A 20,002-nucleotide genomic window follows, 5' to 3' on the forward strand; every position below is an offset into this window, starting at 1 on the left:
CTCGAACAGTATTTGCGTTGTTTTACCAATTATCAACAAGACGACTGGTGTGACTTGCTGCCCTTGGCAGAGTATTGTTACAACAACACATTACACAACTCCATTAACATGTCTCCTTTCAAAGCTGCTTTGGGATATGCTTTGCCGTTCCTGGGGGGGGGGGGGCTCCTCTGCAGCCTACAGATGCCGGCTTGTGGTGTAAGTCATTACAGGACGTTTGGCCATTGTACTACTTTGGATGCTGCCAAGAGGGCATACAAGCTTCAGGCTGATCGTGGAAGGGTGGAGGGATGGGACCTCAAGCCTGGTGATTTTGTGTATGTATCTACCAAAAATATCAAACTTTTACGTCCTTGTAAGAAACTTAGCTGGAAATTCATTGGGCCTTTCAAGGTGCGTCGCATTATAAATGATGTTGCTGTTGATGTTGAACTGCCTAAAAACTTAAAGTCTCTGCATTCTGTATTTCACATGAGTCTTTTGAAGAAGGACACGGGCCAAGGCAAGTGGAGGCCTGCTCGTGACCCCCCTCTTCCTATCATGCTTGATGGGGAGGAACATTTTGAAATTGCTGACATTTTGGATTCCAAAATTAAACGTGGTAAATTGTGGTATCTCATCCAGTGGGTGGACTTCGGACACTATGGGTGCTTTTAACCAACGTTTTGCCACGACTTAAAAAAAAAAAAGCTTCCAAACCCACCTGTGCAGAATGCGTGTTGAATTGTGTTGTTATCGGTCTGAGCAGCATCAAAGTTTTCAAGCGCTACAAACACTAAGGTTGCGTCATCTAGATCTAACAAGGCAGCAGAATTGCTTGGACAGAAAAACATTTCCTGATCGGGAGGAATAAAGAGCATCAATATCATTCCTAAAACTGTTACACTGCTATGAAGCCTCAAGACACTCCAAATTCAGAACTTGGCCAAGGGTCCTCTAAATGACGGCTTCTTGATGTTCTCCAGAAAGATCTGATTCAGTGGACTATTTTACCTGTACACCCTAGTATGGCGTTTGAACATCCTGAACATGTCTCATTTGAAAACACGATTGAAGAGGACCTCTTAAATTCCTTTTCGGGCCTCCCTTCTACAGAACAAACAGAGATCACCTCCAGATTGTTGCGTTTAAGACTTAAGTTCTTGAGTATTAAAAAAGATCCCTTAACAGCAGCACCTGCTGGTATTCATCAGAATAATGAAATTCTGGATTGCCAACCTGAGTCTGATCTTTTGCTGTTTTCTGCACCAGATTCAGTGAATTACATTGCTGTATGATTGCCTTGACTGTGCATTTTTTTACAGATTTCCTGTATTCAGTTATCTATGTATTGACATGGATACTTTTTAAATACTTTTTAAAAATACTTAAAAAAAACCAAACCACCAAGCAGAGCCAGTCATGGATTGGCCAACATCTCATCTGGTTTTCTGGCTGCTGATTTGCCTTCATTCTACATGACAATAGCAGGACTCAAACTCTTGTCTCTCTTTACCAATAATAAAGATATAGCTATTGTTCTTGCACATGTCAAAATAAACTTACAGTTGTGCAGATGCTGCTAACTCTGACCAAATGCTTGAGGATGACAGGGATGCTAAGTAGTCAGAGCATGAACCATTAACAGGCATACATTTGTGCAAGTGCACAATTATGCATAATCTGTGTGTAATTAGGATTAATTTGGTGCAGGAATTTAGAATTCTAGGGCCCCAGTCACACTAGCGGGAAAAGCCGTGGCATAAGTGCGGCTTTTTAGAGCTGGAACAAACAGAAGCGCGGCAGCGGAATCAGCCAGGTCCCCCAAGGCTCTGCGCTTCTGCCGGCAGCCCCAATCACATGCTGCAGGGAAAGCAACTCTAAGAAGGGCAAGGAGGGCCAGCCACAGCAGTTGTGTGCATGCGCAGTTCGCCATTACCACGCATACCACAGGATAACCGTGCGTTGGCGATCTCACGGCCACCATCACTGCACGTCATCCAGTAGGTAATGCCCTTTCACTACTCTCTTTTAGATACACATCTTCGGCTGGAACGGATTGGGGGCAGGTGTGTGATGCTTGCCAGATGTTGGCATCTGATCCAGTGTTCCCTCTAAGCTGAGTTAGTGTGAGCTAGCTCACAGTTTTTGGCCTCTGGCTCACACATTTCTGTCTCAGCTCAGAAAGGACGGCTCCAGAGCCAACTCATTTATGCAGCAGCCAAATCGCTCGGTCACAATTTTAATGTTGGCAGCTCACCAAGTAGAATTTTTGCTCACAAGACTCCATGGCTTAGAGGGAACATTGATTCGTGCCAGTTTAATCTGCCCTCAACCCGTCCGTTTCGCGGGGCAAATCCTCCCATGTGACCAGGGCCTAGGCTTAGCAATTATCTTTATTTGCCAGGGACAGACCCTGTCCCTGTTTCGTCTCTGTTGTTGCCTTCCGTGATGCTATATTAAAGTTTTATTTGTGCAAATTCCTTGAGTTGTCATTCATTAGGAGCCCCCTTCATTGGGAGTTAATCCCTTGATTGCGGCAGGGAATGCATCTTGACTCTAGTGCATATGTGTATCAGTGCCTACTCATGAACGCTAAGGCATTACATAGCCTGTGTTGCTCTGTATACTGCAGCTGCCGAGGTATATTTTGAAATGTTGCAAACATGTTGTAGGACTATCAGGTGTTCCACTTCTTAACAAATCTTTTAGTTTCCAATGTGATCACCCACTTGGCTTTTCAACCAGTGGAAGACAAACTTTGCAGACTAAATGCAGACAGTGACCAAGAGGCAGAGCAAAATCCGCAGCCACTGATTTACTGTTGGCTGCTTTGCAGCTGCAGCATGGGTGGGGTTCCCAGCAGGAAGAATCCATATGTTTCTGCCATAGCGTGGGTTGGCAGTGCCAGCTGCGGCAACTCTGGGACTTCCAGGGTGGGCAGGCTGCCTTGTTTGGTGGCCAGCCAATCACTGACCTCATGGAGCCCTTTTGCAAGGCTGGACGGGGGGGGGGCAGGCCTGGGGGCAAGTGTCTGCTTCACCCTGCCTGCTCCTCGGCTATTTAAAAGCTAGCCTGCTGCACTCTTTGCCCTGTCCACACCAGACACCCCTCCCTTTCTTTAATTTGTGGTTTTGGCGTTTGCTTACTTGTTACTTTGTTCTTGTTACAGCTTTATGGTGGTTTCAGGCATTGGGCCAGATCCATTTGGGGGGAGGTTGTGCCTCTGTGCCTGCCTCCCCTGGTGGTGATCCCCTTAAGGGTCTCAGGGGTCGAGCCTTATAGCGGCATGCCCAGCTCCACTCCCAGATGGCGAGGGTTCCATACAGGGGGTTGTGCCTTTCTGGGACTACTGGCTTGCTGCTCCAGGTTCCCCCAGCAGGTGGGCTGGGGAAGGGGTTCATCAGCCAACAGACAGTCGCCTGATGTGCTGGATCCTGCCCTATGCTGCGCCAGTACTCCATCTGCTGTAATCAACAAAGTGGTGGTCTGTTTTTACTCCAGTCGGGTACTCTGTGTGTTTTTGTTGTTGCTGCCCTTCCTTTTCGTCCTCTTTGGCATCCCCTATCTGCCCTTAGGACTGCTATCTCCAGCAATATGTTACAAAGTTGGGGTTGGCCTTCACCAGTCATCCTGAGCATGAGAATAGGGATGTTACAAGGGGGTCCTATTTTCACCTGTAAAATGTTTCTAGGTGTCTGCACAGCCTTGTCTCTGTGTTCTTCCTTTTCCTTATCTCACAAACAAATAAGAGTAGCCCTTCTGGTTCAGACCAATGGTCCATCTCATCCTGTTTTCTCGTTCCCACAACGTCTCCTGAAAGCTCAGAAACAGGGCAAGGAAGACCTCCCTCTGTTACTGCATTCAGAGGTCTCCTTTCTAGGTGGGTCCATTTCTAGCCATTGTGTTTAATGGCCATTATTGGAATCTATCTTCCAGGACCATCTCAAATCCCCTTTTAATATAGCTGTCCATTTTATTGGCCAACACTATATCTGGTGGCCATGAGTTCCACGAGTTAAGCACTGAGTGGAGAAGTATTTCCTTTTTAAATGAAGAGTCCTTTTGTAAAAATGGAATCTTGCATTTCATTTGCTTCACTTCTCCCCCCCCCCCCCAACCATCCATGGCCTTCTTATCCCTTACTTCCAATCCCTTAGAAATAGATTCCTTCCCCCTTCCCCAAGTGCCAGTCTGGGCTAAGCGTTTTCTGCTAGCACTGGTGAACTTCCATCCACGATGGTGCTTGGCTCCTCTCTACCTCAGTCCATTAGGCTTGGTAGAGATTGTTTCTGTGATAGTACAGATCTGTTACTGTGCTGTCCAGAAGTTGATGAGGCCTTATGAAGTCTGTTGCCAAGGAGAGATTTTTTTAAAAAATGTGTGTGGATGTGAAATAGGCCCATAAAAATCTGCTTGCTGAAAAGATACAATCTCACTCAAGGCCCCTCGCACAGGAATGCTTAAATCTGTCCTTACAAGCATCTTTCTTTGACAGAAGAGGCCTCTTCATTCACTGAGGATTGCTGCGTTGAAGCTCCTGAGTAAAGCGTGCTGTTGAATGGAACGCTGCATTTATTGAGTCAACAGTGTCTTCCTGAAATGGGTGTGATGGATAAGAACTCTTCTCTCAATGAAATAGAAATCGGAGATTTGGATCTCTCTTTCTCCCTCCCTCCCTCCAACCCTTAGTTCTGTGTAGCCAGGACTGTACAGAATGTGGGATTTCTGGGTGTGGAACTTTGAGGGTGTTTTTAAAGAAACAGAGAAGCTTCAAGTCCTTATGACTGCCCCCCCCCCTGAAATGAAGCAGGATAATCAAGAGCAGGGGTCATTTCCTGCAGGAGCGCACAAAAGCGGAGCTCTGGCAGTAAAGAGCCCAGGGGGCGGGCACATGCAACAAGCCCCACCTCCTGCTCCAGCAGCCCTCAGTCAAAGCAAGAAGCAGCCAGGCAAGTTTCAGTGCCCCCCTGGCCCCCCAGCCCAAAATGGTCCAGTGGCACCTTTAAGACCAAGTTTTATTCAGGTACAAGCTCTCCCTCCTCTGTGAGGACAGATCTGCACGTTCCCCCCACCACCACCACCACCAATAGTTGCAATCCAAAACAGTCCAGTGGAGCCTGAGCGATGGGTGTTACCTTCTGACACGCTTCCAGTGATGTCAGGGGGTGTGGCATATGCAAATAAGTTATGCTAATGAATTATGCTAATGAGCTCCTGCACCTCTTTTTCTATGAAATGACCCCTGATCAAGAGGAAAACTAATGTGGCTATCAAAGGGAGAGCATCCCCCCCCCCTTGGCTTCTCTGTCAAGTAGTCCTTGATGCATTATGAAATCTGTTTTGTACAGAGCACCACAGAATCCGGTGATTCTTAAGGGGGGGGGGATGTAGGTAGCATTTAAAACTTGGTGGAAAGTGCCACCAAGTCACTGCTGACTTATGGTGACCCCATAGGCATTTCAAGGCAAGATATGCCATTGCCTGCCTCCCTGTAGCAACCCTGGGCTTCCTTGGTGCTCTCCTAGCCAAGTAAGAACCAGGCTGACCCTGCTTAGCTTCCAAGACCTGATGAGATCAGGCTATCCTAGGCTATCTAGGTCATGGCTTGGAGGGAGCAAATAGGGGCGTTTGGGATTTTAGACAGCCCATTCTTCCCACTTGCCATGGCTTCTGACAGCCAGCAGAGGAGAGTTGCTCTATGCCTCTCCCCCTACACTGAAGATAAAACCCAAGATTCGCCATTTCTCCATGGCTTCCTTGAAAATGTGGCACACATAAAATTGGAAATCAAACCTTGAATTAACATGTTGGCTGATAGCCATCAGGCACAAGGGACTCACTGAATATATGACTGAGATCCATATTGCATGCCTGCATCGTAAATATCCCTATACAAATACAGTCGGCCCCATCTGGCATCCTGTTTTTATGGCCTAAGTTTTTGCTTATTTTCTGTTTGCCACCCCTGACTCCCCTGGCAGAACCCTCCCTTGGAGCTGTCCATTTGCACCCGGCACACACCTGCTGGGTGGGGTTTTTTTTTTGGGGGGGGTGATAGCCCCAGCATTATGGAAGGCCCTCTCCGAGGAGGTATGGAGCACCCCTAAGCAATGCTCCCTCTAAGCTGTGGAGTCTTGTGAGCAAAAGTTTTACTTTGTGAGCTACTGGCATTAAAGTTGTGAGCGAGCAATTTGGCTGCTCCAGTTTGCTCTGAAGCTAAGACAAGAATGTGTGAGCCGGAGGCTAAAAACCTGTGAGCTAGCGCACACTAACTCAGCTTAGAGGGAACACTGCCCCTAAGTTGTCTACCTTCTCTAAGAAATGGAAGCCTGCTCTTTGTAAGTGGGCATTTTGCACTCAATTTCATAAAGAGGATATTCTTTGGAGTTCAAGTTGTATGGAATTTTCCCATTGTCTTTTTTTTTTTTACTGTCTGTTACCTGCAGGCCAGATTTTTTGTAAGCTGCCTTGGTTGGTAGGAAAGGAGGTGGATAGCTATTTTAATAAATAAATAAATAGGCATAGGAGATGGTTTAATGAGAACATTCGTGTGTTTGTGGGACAACAGTGGATTAAAGGTGAACAACCACTTATCTAATCCAGCCAAGTCTGCAGCACTTCCTGGACTCTATTTTAAGGCTGCTGCAAACCACAGACAAGAGATTTCCTGTCATGCCCTGAAGCATCTTTGTCTCTTCCTTCCCCTGCCACCCACTTTTCACCATTGTTACACAGAACGTCCAGCATGATGAAGAGTTCTGGAGAACTCAAAACCTTGGGTGCTCATTTGTAACATTTTGGTTGATCCAAATGCAGGCTTCTTAAGCACATATAATATTAGAATGTCTGTGACCTGCTTTTCCCCTGCGGAGTGGGTCCCAGTCTAGAAACACTGCCCTCAAGAGGGAGGCAATTTCTGCACAGCCTGGGAGGAGAACAGAAAAACGGGGTGGGTGGGGGGAGAATAGACCGTAAGAGAGGGAAGGAAGAGCCGAGTTGTTTTGCTTCCCCCCTGCCCCAAGAGGGTGAGGATTTTCCTGTGGAACAAGGAATTGCAGAACATATAACCTGAGGGCATTCAGATGAAGAGTGGCCATCTTGTGGCACAGACCTTTTGTGCTGTGGTGTTGAGTTTTCTCTTGTTGCTGTGGGGAGCAGTTGCTCCTCAGAGCCTATAAAGAGAAAAGATGTTGCCAAACATCCTTTGAGTTCAGACCAAAGAGACTTCCTTCTGCTCTTTATCTTGACTACTTGATTAATTGTCCGCACAGTTTTGTTCTAAACTTCAAGTTCCGTAGCCCTTGTTTTCCCCATCTTCCGTTAAAAGTGGTATATGTTTAAACAGCAGTTCACGTTTTAAATGGGTATCCACAACATTCTGGCAATGAACATAGCCCTTTCCATTTTAATTTTATTTACTTCACTTATATCCCGCCTGTCCCCATTGAGGACCCATTCTCCTCATTTCTGTTTTCTCCTTACAACAACCCTGTGAGGTTGGTTAGGCTGAGAGTGTGTGACTAGCCCTAGGTCACCCAGCAAGCTTCCATGGCAGAGTGGAAATTCGAACCTGCGTCTCTGAGCTCTTAGTCTGACACTGTAACCACTACACCACACTGGCTCTAAAAGGATTAGACAATTTAAAAGTTCTTGCCTGATTGTGCATTTTTGGCAGAGTCCCGTGCCTGAATCAAAGTCTATGTTCCTTCCACCCGGCACATGATGTTATTGAGCCCAGCCCCCCTCCCATTTTGAACACTGATAGAGGATTTTGATTAAACGGCTGTCTTTACCGATTAACTTTTCTATTTATTGCTGCCATTTGAAGTAAGCAAGAATTTGCTTGTAAAAGCTGGGCAAGAGAACTTTTTATTTTGCTTTGCAAGCATAGAGGATATTTCTAGCAAACTACCCCCCCCCAAAAGAAAATGAATCGGTTGAAGAAGAGAAGCGAGAGCACATTAAATAAATGAGCTGCGAAACGAACTTCCAACATAAGTTTTGTTTTATTTCAGCAGATTTATATCCCACTTTTATGAAAAACCACGCACCTAGAGCGGCTTGCAGCAGTGTCTTTAAAAAAAAAAAAGAGGTAGAAATTGAAGCAATAAAAATTAATCAGGTTGGGAATAGTTTACTCTAGTTTTTTATAATTAAAATGAAATAAAAGGAGCAAGTCAGCAGTGACTCAGTTCTGGTTGAAGGCTGTCTCTTGATTCGTGCTGTGCAGCTGGGGGAGGAGTCTGTGGCTGTCAGGACCACGGATAGCTCCTGGGTTTGTCTGAATGATATCAGGGTCCAAACGAGAGAACACCAATCGTTCCACAGGGAAACGTGTGCTTCATGTTCTGCCTCTTTTGGTGAAGAGAGCCAGCGAGGTGCAGTGGCTAGACTGTCAGTCTGGGGTCTGGGAGACCCAGGTTCAAATCCCTACTCTGCCACAAAATCTTGCTGGGTGACCTTGAGCCAGTCACACACACTCAGCCTAACCTACCTAAAATGGAGAAGGTGAGAAGGTTATAAGCTGCTTTGGGTCCTCACTGGAGAAAAAAAGTGGGATATAAATGAAGTAAGTAAACAGAGAAGAAGACTGGAGTGATAGAATTTGTAATTCAGAGCCATTTCCTCCGGTGGAATAGTGTTAGGGCACTGATAGTTTGAGGATTTGCCATGTAATTGCATGGCCTTAGCTCTAATCAAAGATGCACAGACTTCAGTACAAGATGTTTTAGTTTAGTTTAGTTATGTTAAAGTGGGGCTCAGCTGTTGCTTATTCTAGTAGCCTTTGTTTGTAAAGGCAGAGAGGTTACAAAGACCGCTAAGAATGAGAGGGGCCATACTTCGTGGCAGAGGCAGCAACTGTGCCAAACTGGACTGTATCCCACTGTCTCAGGACTCAGCATGATAGTGTTGGAGGGCTGCAGACTCATCTAGAACTGTCTGCTTAGATTCTGAAGAAGAGGGCAAAGCTGCTTTTCAGGGGCTTCTAGGTACCTTGGAGCTGTTGCTGCTGTCCTCGCATCCCAGAGAGGTAGCTACTTCCACAACCACTTTGGGGGCTGGTTCCTCGTTCTGAGTCTTCAGATCCTCCCTCTGATGTAGAGGGGTCAGCGTCCTGGTCTAGGACAGGCAGCCACTGAACTTACCTTGCGGGCAAGAAGAGTTGATGCAAGCAGCTGTCAGGAGCTCCCAGGATACCTCTCCTGATGTTAATTTTCTTTCACCAGGAAATGAAAACGCTGTCATTGGATTGGGAAAACACAAGGACGTCCAGACACTGGCGCGCTAGGGACAGTTCTTTTTCTGCAGGAAGGGGGAAAGCTTTGTTCTGGTTTCTTGTGTGTGTGTGTGGGGGGGACTTCTGATTTCCCAAATCATTGTTTTAGATCACACGTAACAGGTATCAAGTATCAGCCTCATAGAAAGTGCAGGAATTGTGAGTAGCAAGGAGGTTTGGAAAATGTGAGAGATGGCTTTGATTAAGATGTATGTTTTATGAATCATTAAGTTTGATATCGGCACAAAAACTGAATATGGCTTGCTGGAACAAGCATGATTACCATAATCACTCAAGAGATAGTCAGGACTAGTTGAGAGGTGGTGCTGCCCTAAACAGAGTTACAACAGAGTCTAGGCCCTTTAACTTCAGTGCAGTTGGAAGGGTGTAACTCTCCTTAGAATACCACTGCTTGTTCTTATCAAGATTTGGGTCCTTATTGCTGTGGAAATATTTTCAATAGTGGGAAAGCAATACCTGCTGAAATCTCAGATGCCAGAAATAAGATGGGGGGACAGAACTATGGTTCCCAGGTTGCCCCTTTGATTCTCTCAATGAATAAGGAGTATTCCTTCCACTGACTCACCCTCCTTTGACAGTAACAGCTATGGGAAGAAAGAGCAGAAAGACAGAGAGTATAGCAGCGTAGCACGTATTTATGCAATAGGCCTAATGTTTGTGAAGGTTTTGCTCCAGCTTGCGATTAACTGCCATCTTTCCTCGGGGAGGCAATTGGTAGTCAAGCTCCCTGTTCAGAATTTCAGTGCCATAGCTAGAGAAGTGATGGACCCAATGTTTTCCTATATTCTCATTGTGAGTGTTTTCAGCCCAGCCATTTTCACGGCTGTTCCTTCTTTCTTTTAAGCCATTGTTATGTGATGCATCAAATGCATATGATGGGGAAAAAATGGAGGGGGGGATTGGAAAACATTTTAATTGTAATGGGAAATATATTTGCGGGGGGCAGAAATTATGTGGAAATGAAGAGTTGTGTTTCTGATTTGCACAAGGGAGAAATGACACGGAAATGGATATTTTGTCAAATTGAATGGGCAGGGATGAGAAATCAGCCACATCCCTGCCATTAAACATAAGCAGACTGCCGTCATCAAGAGTACCAGTTCATAAGAGACTCACTGGCTGGAATCCTTTTTTTTTTTTTTTTAATAAAGGTTTTATTGACTCCCCTAAAAAGGGGAGGTATTTCGCTTAAAAGAAGAAATGGGAAGGGTAGACAGTGGGGGAAAGAGAAAGCTGAGTGATATATAAACTGGTAAATTACACTGTTAGTAATGTCCAATTAATCTTCTCGGGCTTCTTCTGTGTGTTGTCAAACTTCTTTTTTTTTAATCCGGTCACATGAAGTTCTCTGTTAGTATGTTAGTAATGTTCCTTTGAGTTTCTGTTAATAAAAAAGCCTCTTCTGGGCACATTCAGAACCGCTTCTTTGCGTGCTGGGTACTTTTAGTGTCGCTGACGTGGAGGAGCTTCCTCTGTTGTCTTCTCCTTCCGGCTTGTTTGATCCTCCTTTGGGTTGCTGTTAACAATCTCAGTTCATGCACTGTAAATCCTCTTCCTTGCTTGCCATTACTGGAGATCCCCAGCTTTGAGAATGGTATTAATTTCTTCGCTTTTATATCCGCTCCTAAAACTCTCTACTGGGTCCTCCTCGCAACTGTTGACTCATATAAGCGCTTGCCAGGCACTCCTCGCTGTCACAGTTCAAACTTCTCCGTTTTACAAAACTCCCGTCGGATTCACAGCCATAACAGTCCAAACATTAAATAGCCGGCTCTCACACACAAGTAAACGCCCAGACGGAAGTCCCTCCCTTCTTCTCCGCTCGCTTTTGCCCAGCTCCGACATCTTTTCTTTTTTGTTTACTTTTAGAAAGTTCTTAAAATGTGCTCCAGAGAGACAAAACTTTTTCTCGCTTTGTTGCAAATACGTCAAAGGAAAACATCACTGTCCGCTCAATCCATTCCCCCCCTCCTTTTCTTTTTCGCTTATACAAATGGAGGGTTAACCTCTTCGCCTTTTTCGCTGGGGGGGGGGAACGTTTTTAGTTCTTTTTCTCTGCATTTTGATAACTCACAGTTAAGCCGATCTTTTCTTTTTCTATTTTTGCAGATGGTCGCTTTATCACTCGGTGACGTCTGGTGGCTCCGCTAAACCCCGTTCGGGGTCGCTCACGCAGCAAGGTCCATTGGGGCAGGGCATGGCGGGAGCCTCGGTCTCCGACCTCTCGGCCGAAAGAGCGACTCCCCCCTAGTGCGCCCTAAAGCGCCCCGGATCCGAGCTCCTCTCCTCCTGAGGTGCTCGTTCGGGTCTCCGCTCGCGCGGATTCCCTCCTCCACCGAGGGCGGGCGAGACGCCCTCGGGAGCAACCCGAGGATGCATCCACCATTCGCGGGAGCCAGACCGGAAGCCCGGAATCCTTATTTTTTATATTGGTTTGATATCCAAATTCTTTGCAAAAAAAAAAAAAAGAAGAAGGTGGGAGCAGGACAGAAAGGAAGGAAGCAGCACACAGCTTCTGACTTTCCTAATTAACTGCTGTGATTTTAACTACCTTTCCTTGAAGCTTTAATAAGTCGTGCAATGGGGAAAAATCAAATTCTTTAATCAACTTGTTCTAAGTAAAGTTTGGTCTTGGAAGCAACGCAGATCAGACCCCAATCTGCACTTGAGTGGAAGGCTCCACTGGGCAATATCATTCTCAGCTTCTTAGAGGAAGGGCAATATACAAAGGGAGTACAGTGTACAGCTGTCACTTATGAACATAAAGAGTCAAATCAGTGGTCCACAAAGCTCAGTGTCATAGCTAATAGAAGGTGGGCAGAGAAAGAGACAGAATGTGGGACCGCCTTCTTACAGAATATGTGGTCCACCACTGAGCTGTGTGTGATCCTGGTAACATTTAAAGGTGCCTTATTCCATCGACTTCATAATTGTCAGTGGTGGCTCTGTAGGGTCTTGGGGCCGATTCACACATTACAAAATCTACACGGTTCTCTTTGTATGAGGGAGAAACGGAAAGGAATTTTCATGGTGGAACAGCAGGGCTGAGAAGTTCAAAATCATCACCACTGGTATTACTATCCCAGGCATCTGGGAAATGAGACAATACACATGGGGCCTATGGCACATGAGGAGAAGGACTTCCCTCCCGAGGCTGTTCTCCTGATCTGAAATGGCCAGGGGGAGCTCTTATTTGCCTGCTTGGGAAACTTACATGTACTGATATCTGCCTTGCTGGGGAAGCTTACATGTAGCCAGGGGTCATTTCCTACAGGAGCACACAGGAGCGGAGCTCCAGCATTAAAGAGCCCAGGGGGCGGGCACATGCAACAAGCCCCACCCCCTGCTCCCAGCAGCCCTCAGTCAGAGCAAGAAGCAGCCAGGTAAGCTGCAGAGCCCCCCCCCCCGGCCCCCTGGTCCAAAACAGTTTAGTGGCACCTTTAAGACCAAGTTTTATTCAGGTACAAGCTCTCCCTCCTCTGCGAGGACAGATCTGCATGTCCCCCCCCCCCCAATCGCTAGTAATCCAAAATAGTCCAGTGGAACCTGAGCGGTGAGTGTTGCCTTCTGACACACTTCCAGTGATGTCAGGGGGTTTGGCATATGCAAATAAGTTATGCTAATGAGTTATGCTAACGAGCTCCTAAACCTCTTTTACTATGAAATGACCCCTGCATGTAGCTATCAGCTCTGCAGGGCCATTTCAAGTTGAGAAAATATCAAGGTGGGTGGGGCTAAATGACCTTCTCATGCACCAAAGTCCCAATCCTGACTGGCCATATATACACCTGAGAATTGAGTTCCCAGTGCAGAACTCCAGGTGTGTATCTGACCCAAAGTCCTTGTGGTGTTCACCATGTGAACTTTGCGATGTTTGACTTGACCCTCAGGCAGAGGAAGATCTTCCCCAGCACCTGCTAGGTGAGGCCCAATAATGAGAGATTCCCATCTGAGACCTTCTGCATGCAAAACAAATGCCTTACCCCTGAGGTTTCATGAAGCTGAAGACCACCAGTCTGCCTAGTTCACTTTTATCTGCTTTGGCCGCTGTTCTTCCGGGTCTCAAGCAAAGACAGATGGTTCCCAACACCTGTTCCCTGAGTTCTGGTAACTGGTGACTGAAGCTGGGATTGTCTGCAGGCAAAGCAGGTGCTCTGTGTCTGAGGAATGGATTTTACTAGCATTGAGCTTCCCGCAAATTGGCTCATGTCCTGTGAATAGACATCCTTTGACATACGTTTCCTTCTCCCTCTTTCCTAGGCGCTGAAAGGGTCCAAGAAGCTGAATCTTTCCGTTCACTCAGTCGGACGCATCCCTGGTGGCTACGTCACCAATCACATCTACACCTGGGTGGATCCCCATGGCCGTAGTGTTTCCCCGCCCACAGGCCTGCCCCAGCACCAGAGCAGTACCCTACGCAAGGATGGCAATAAGAGGAGCCATCTCCAACTGCTGCAAGAAGGGGATGAGAAGAAGGTGAGTACAATGGGTGGAGAGGAAATATGGCTCTGTTGCGCTATCTACAAGAAATAGGTGATTTGTAGTAATAAGCTACCTTGGGTTGCCAAGTCCCCCCCCCGGCCATTGGTGGGGGAGGGTTGCCAGATGCAGGTTGGGAAACTCCTGGAGATTTGGGGGTGGAGCTTGGAGAGGACAGGGACTTCAGTGGGGCATGATGCCATAGAGTCCACCCTCCAAAGCATCCATTTTCTCCAGGGAAACTGATCTCTGTAGTCCGGAGATAAGCTGTAATTCTGGGGGGATCCCCAGGTCCCACCTGGAGTCTGGCATCCCTAGCTGCCCTACCTTGAATTTGCTACCACCACCTATATGGACCTGACTGCATGCTCATAACAGCATCATTAGTAGTCTTTATCTGCTATAACCACTTGAGGGTTGTTACTTTCCCCGCCCTGCTGGATTTGTTGTTGTTGTGTGACCAGGTTTAATTGATGCTTTTATTGGTTATATATGGATTTCTTATTTTTATATAAGTGAGGATTACCTTGAAGGGGGGGATTCAGGGACTATGGTGTCATTTGCGATCTCACCACTTACCTTAGGCTTAAGGTGGCCCTCGAGCTCATTCCCACAGGCTTCTGAGAGGTGGCTTACTATTCCATTTTTTAATCTCACCTCTCCATCAGGAGAGCTCAGGGTGGCTGATGAGGCCCTCCCCTCTTCCATTTCGTCTTCACCACAGTCCTGTATGTGAGATGAGGCTGAGAGTAGGCATGGCCCAAGGTCACCCAATGAGCTTCATGACTGGGTGGGGCTGTGAACCTAGGTCTCCCCAGGCATAGTCTGGCACCCTAACCACTGCACCGCACTACCTCACATTGTTTGATCTCCTCTTGGCTGAGAGGAAGGCTTCCTCTACCACTGCCCTCCCCCCACAGCTTGGTCACTCCATAGTCCTTGGATGTCTAGTGTGAGGAGGCTTCTACTTGGCGTGAGTCAGAGGACAGAGAGAGATAAGCCTCAGACCTTCACCCCCTCCATTCCCTGTCCTGGTCTGGTCACTTGCCACTGGGAGCGGTGGCGCAGGCAGTAAGGGAAGCCTGCTTTAACATCTGGGTGAACAGCTTCGGCGGTTCGAACCCCACCGTGGTCAGGGTGAGCTCCTGGCCCTACGTCCCAGCTCCCGTCCACCCAGCGGTTCGAAAGCCTGTTAAAGGGCAAGTAGATAAAATGGGTACCTGCTATTAGAGCGGGGGGGCACCGTCTCAGGCATAGCAGCGATGGCGGAGAGCAGGGAGCGGAGAGTGATGAGCGGCAGCGGCGACAGAGAAAAATGGCGGCTGGCGAGGCGAGGAGGCGAACGAAGGAGGCCGGACCAACAAGGTGCGGAGGCGGAGCAACGCGGCAGGCCGGAGCCTGACTTGGACGGAGGCCGCTGCGAGCATGCGCGGAAGCACGGAGTGGTCCAGGCCTGGAGGCGGAGTTGCAACAGCCAGAAAAAGTGGAGCAGCGAGGACCTGCGCCGGAGGAGGGTCACCGCCGGACTGTCCCCTCACAATAAGAAGATCTGCTACAACATGATAAAGGTGCCTGGTAGGCTTCTCACCTCCCCTTCATATGTGGCCCTAGATTAGATTGACTAATTGGAATTGTAAGCCGCTCAGAGCCCCTAGGGGGTGAGCGGGATAGAAGTCGAAGGATAAATAAATAAATAAATAAATAAATAAATAAATAGCATATCTGGCTAGTCATTCAGCACACTTGGGGTTCACTTGTGGTACACCATCGCCCCTAGTATGTTAGCCTTTGGGGGGATAGGATGGAGAGGGGCAGTGCTGGTTGGCTTCCCAGACAGTTCTGCTTCGCAGCTGCCTTGCCTGCTCGTGGAAATGGCAAAACAGTCTGTAGATATGCCAGTTCTTGTGTCGTCGCTGGGTAAGGATGAGCAAATGATACCCATTTTGTGTCTTTATATATATCTACTAAGTTGGGTCCGTTCTCCACTTTTCACTGGGAGCTTTGCAGATTCATTTCTGTGTGCCGTGTAAACAGCATTTATGCAAACTGTGTATGTCCTTTTAATTTATAATGCTGAATTAACAGCACATGAATAAGGTTGAAAAATGCCTGCTTCTGCCAGGCAGCAGGAAAAGGACCCAAAATGAATGAATCAGGAGCGCCGGAACAGAAGCAAGGATTCGGGGTGTCAAAACCACAAGGATGAGCCATTTGTAATCATTCCTATAGGCAGGAGGATGGGATTAGGCTCATTTGAAATCTCTGGCATTAAATATGCAGGGTTGACCTTGAGCCCTGGGCTGCATCCTTGGCCAACCTCCCCCCCCCCGCCCTCTCCCACCTCTCGACAGCAGCTCTCCTCCTGCTGAGAATCCTCAAAAGAACTCTGCAACAATGAGGGCATCGGCGGGGATTCTTAGAGCATGTTGAAGCCTCATCGATGCCTAGGAGATTTCCCTCTCTGATCTTGTTGAGAAAGAGGCCCTTTTCTTTAAGCTTTCAGCTCTTCCCAGCCCTTGAAATATTGAAAGCATCAAAGTACTGCTGCCTTTCCATATTGAAGAATGTAGCTTGTGTTCCTTCGATTGCCAATATGATCCTTGTTCTCAGTAAGGCAAATTTCCTAGAAAGGTGGCCCCCTTTTATTCATAACTTCATCCATGTTTCATTAAAGTGAGTCAAATGTAAGAAGCTGCAAAAGAACCTTGTAGCACTGTGAAGTAATTCTTTTTTCCCCTCCTTCGGAGGTTTGAAATGAACAGAACAGAGGTCCCCCCCCCCCCTCTGGGCAGAGAACAGGCAGGAAAGGAAGAAGTCAGTTCAATTGCTTTCCAGATTTACCTCAGCCTACCATCATACAGATGCTAATAGGTCTAGACAATGAGATGGTCAAGCTCCCCCCCCCACTTCAAGAGGGGAACAGAATCGTCTGGAGGTTTCAAAAAGAGGTTCTTTTTGACCCAGCCTGACCAGGTCAGTGGGTGGAGAAACCGATATGATAACTCCTTGCAGCAAGGAGGAACTCCCTTTTGGGTGCTGAGTCCATCAGAGCAGGCAGAACTCTTAAGTGAGGTCTGGAGGAGTTGGACATTAGCCATGCGGTGGCCTGGTCAGCTGAAGGAAGCTTCAAGGTAATGGTAACTCTGTAAAGATCTGTAACTTTCTAAGTTAAGGAGCCTGTCCTATATTTTAAAGTCTGATAGGGTATGTATCAGAGAGAGGGGCAGAGGATTTGTGTTTTACCCATTTCTTTTGAATCCCTTGCTCAATCTGGCACTGTGCTAAAAGTGTGCTTGTGAACATTTTCTCTTTAATAAATACTTTATAACTTTTGATGGTGATAGTGGTTTTCTGTACCACATAGATTTCCACCATCTTGGACACACCATTTAAAAAGGAGTGCCAGGGGGAAGGCAGGCAGTTGGCAAGTGGCTATTCCTCCACAGGTTTGCAAGGCAGTAAATAGTCCCTGTGGTGACCAGGCGCTGGGCAGTGGGAGACACAAAGGCAAGGCATCCGAACTTGGAAGGGACGCTTGGAGTCCTGACCCTCCCAGTGTAATAGGCACACCAGGTCAGGTGAGAAAGAGGGAGCAGGGAGGGAGAGAAGAAGGGAAGACAAAGCACTTACCAAGGGACAGAGAAGAGTAGAGCTGCTGACAGGCTCAAAGGTAGGGGAAAGGGGGGAGAAAGAAGGGGGGATTGGCTTGAGGGGAAGAGAAAGGGAGAGATGGGGGTATTGGCTTGGGAGGGAAAAGAAAGAAGGGGGATTAGTTTGGGGAACAGAGAGAGACAAAGAAGGCAGAATTGGCTTAGTGAAGGGTTGGAAAGAAAAAGAAAGGGAGATTGGCTTGAGGAGAGAAAGAAAGGGGAAGATGGGGGAGAGGGAAGGAAGCAAAGGTGAGGGAATGCCCCCTCCTTGCAAGTTTCTTTCAGGTCCCCACTTGTGCAGATTGAATCCTATCAGACTTGGACTGAAAGAATTCCAGCTAACCAGAACTTTCAAACGTTTGAGCCTTGCACCATGCCAGACCACTAACTAAGGTTGGCAGCCTCCAGATGGGGCCTGGAGATCTCCTGGAATTACTACTGACCTCCAGACTACAGAGATCAATTCCCCTGCAGGAAATGGAGCTTTCAGAGAGCAGACTCTGTGCCATCACATCCCCACAGAGAGGTCCATTTCCTCCCAGAAGTTCATCCTCCCCAGGTAATACCCCCCCCCCAAGTCACCAGGCATTTCACAAGCCAGAGTTGGCAACCTTACACACTGACTGGCAGCCACTCCCCAGGGTCTCTGGCAGGGTCTTTCCCAACATCTATGGCTAGAGATCCTTTAACTAGAAATGTTAGGGATTAGGAGTGCAATCCTGAACAGATCTGCAGAGTGTGCAACTCTGTTTAGGACTGCACTGTGAGCCTAGGATTTTCTGTATGCAAAGCATTGAGACAGATCCCATTCTTTATAATTTACTATTGTCCACTCTGACTGGCAGCTGCTCTCCAGGGTCGCATTGAGACAAAGCATTGAGACAGATCCCAGTCTGTATAATTTAGTATTGTCCACTCTGACTGGCAGCTGCTCTCCAGGGTCACATTGAGACAAAGCATTGAGACAAATCCCAGTCTGTATAACTTAGTATTGTCCACTCTGACTGGCAGCTGCTCTCTAGGGTTGCAGGCAAAAAAAGACCTCCCTTACTACCTGACCACCTGATTTCCTTCAACTGGAAGTACCAGGGATTGAACCTGGGACCTTCTGCACATGAAGCAGGTGTTTTGCCATGCTGAGCCACAGCCCCTCTCTTTTCTTAGTTTTTGGCACCCAAGAATATCAATTCCGCCTTAAGGATGAATGGAATTTGATTGGGACTTAGAAGTTCATTTAATACTCCCCTTTCAAATTTCCGTCAATTCGAGATGCTCTCCCCTCTTCATAACATTACAGTCATGAGCAAGTTCTCATTGATTTGTTTGCTTTTATTGGATTGGTAAATCCTGAGGAAAGGCTTTATAAATGTCAGTAATATTTTCTTCAATTGCATTCCAATTCCACGGCTGAAGAAGCAACGGAGCTTTTGGATTCTGCCAGGGGAGTCGTGCTGTTTGACTGACTCATACTGGAAACAGAGCAGGGATGACTCAAAGACGAGTGACACATTTGTATGTTGCAAGGGGTTCGTCATGTTGGTCTGCAGTAGAAGAGCCAGATTCGAATCCAGGAGCACCTTAGAGACCAACAAGATTTCCAGGGTAGAAGCCTTCAAGAGTCAACGCTCCCTTCATCCCCTCTGACAAAGGGAGCTTTGACTCTCAGAGACAGCATGGTGTAGTGGTTAAGAGTGGCGAACTCTAATCTGGAGAACCGGGTTTGCTTCCTCACTCCTCCACATGCAGCCTGATGCACCTTGGGTCGGTCACAGTTCTCTCAGAGCTCTCTGTGACCGATTTCTCACTAGCCACTGCTCCGCCCTCGCGTTTCCCTTTGCTCTGATCACATTAGTCAATTTTCCACTACTTGCTGCGCAGTCGCATTTTGCCCCACAGCTTTGCCCAATTTTCCCTGTGTCTACTTGATCCTCAAAAAACAGGATCGAGTAGACACAGGGGAAATTGGGCAAAGCTGCGGGGCGCAAAATGCGGCTGCGCAGCAAGTAGTGGGAAATTGACTAATGTGATCGGGGCAAAGGGAAACGCAAAGGTGGAGCAGCAGCTAGTGAGAAATCGGTCTCAGCCCCACCTACCTCACAGGCAGTGTTCCCTCTAAGCTGAGTTAGTTTTTGTCTTCGTTCATGAAGGATGGCTCCAGAGCAAACTAATTTATGCAGTAGTCAAATCACTCGCTCACAACTTTAATGCCAGTAGCTCACAAAATAGAATTTTTGTTCACAAGACTCCACAGCTTAGAGGGAGCATTGCTCACAGGGTGTCTGTTGTGGGGAGAGGAAGGGAAGGCGATTGTAAGCCGCTTTGAGACTCCTTCAGATAGAGAAAACAGTGTATAAAAACCAACTCTTCTTCTTCTTTCCTGGAAATCTTGTTCATCTCCAAGGCACTACTGGACTTGAATCTTGACATTTATATCTGACAAGGGGGGACCCGCGATACTCGCGGGGGGGGGAGGCAGAGGAGGAAGCAGCAGGAGGAGGGAAGTACCCCCCCATCCTGCTGGTTCCCCCCTGTCCTCCACCCCCCTCCATCTCCCCCCCAGCTCCTCTTCCCCCCCCACCCGGTACTGAAGCTC

At 47.4% G+C, this 20,002-nt stretch overlaps 1 protein-coding gene across 1 annotated transcript in view; it reads left to right on the plus strand.

Annotated features, from left to right (window-relative positions):
- The window catches only part of LOC107122625 (whirlin-like), a 217,852-nt gene that overhangs the window by 51,342 nt on the left and 146,508 nt on the right, over positions 1-20,002 (plus strand). The window contains exon 3 of the mRNA XM_015425741.1: positions 13,541-13,756. Within this exon, the coding sequence (XP_015281227.1) occupies positions 13,541-13,756 (216 nt within the window). The remainder of the gene's footprint in view (positions 1-13,540; positions 13,757-20,002) is intronic.

The sequence above is a fragment of the Gekko japonicus genome, unplaced genomic scaffold (assembly GCF_001447785.1).
Source record: "Gekko japonicus isolate JY-2015 unplaced genomic scaffold, Gekko_japonicus_V1.1 scaffold1700, whole genome shotgun sequence".
In the NCBI taxonomy this organism is placed as follows: domain Eukaryota; kingdom Metazoa; phylum Chordata; class Lepidosauria; order Squamata; family Gekkonidae; genus Gekko; species Gekko japonicus.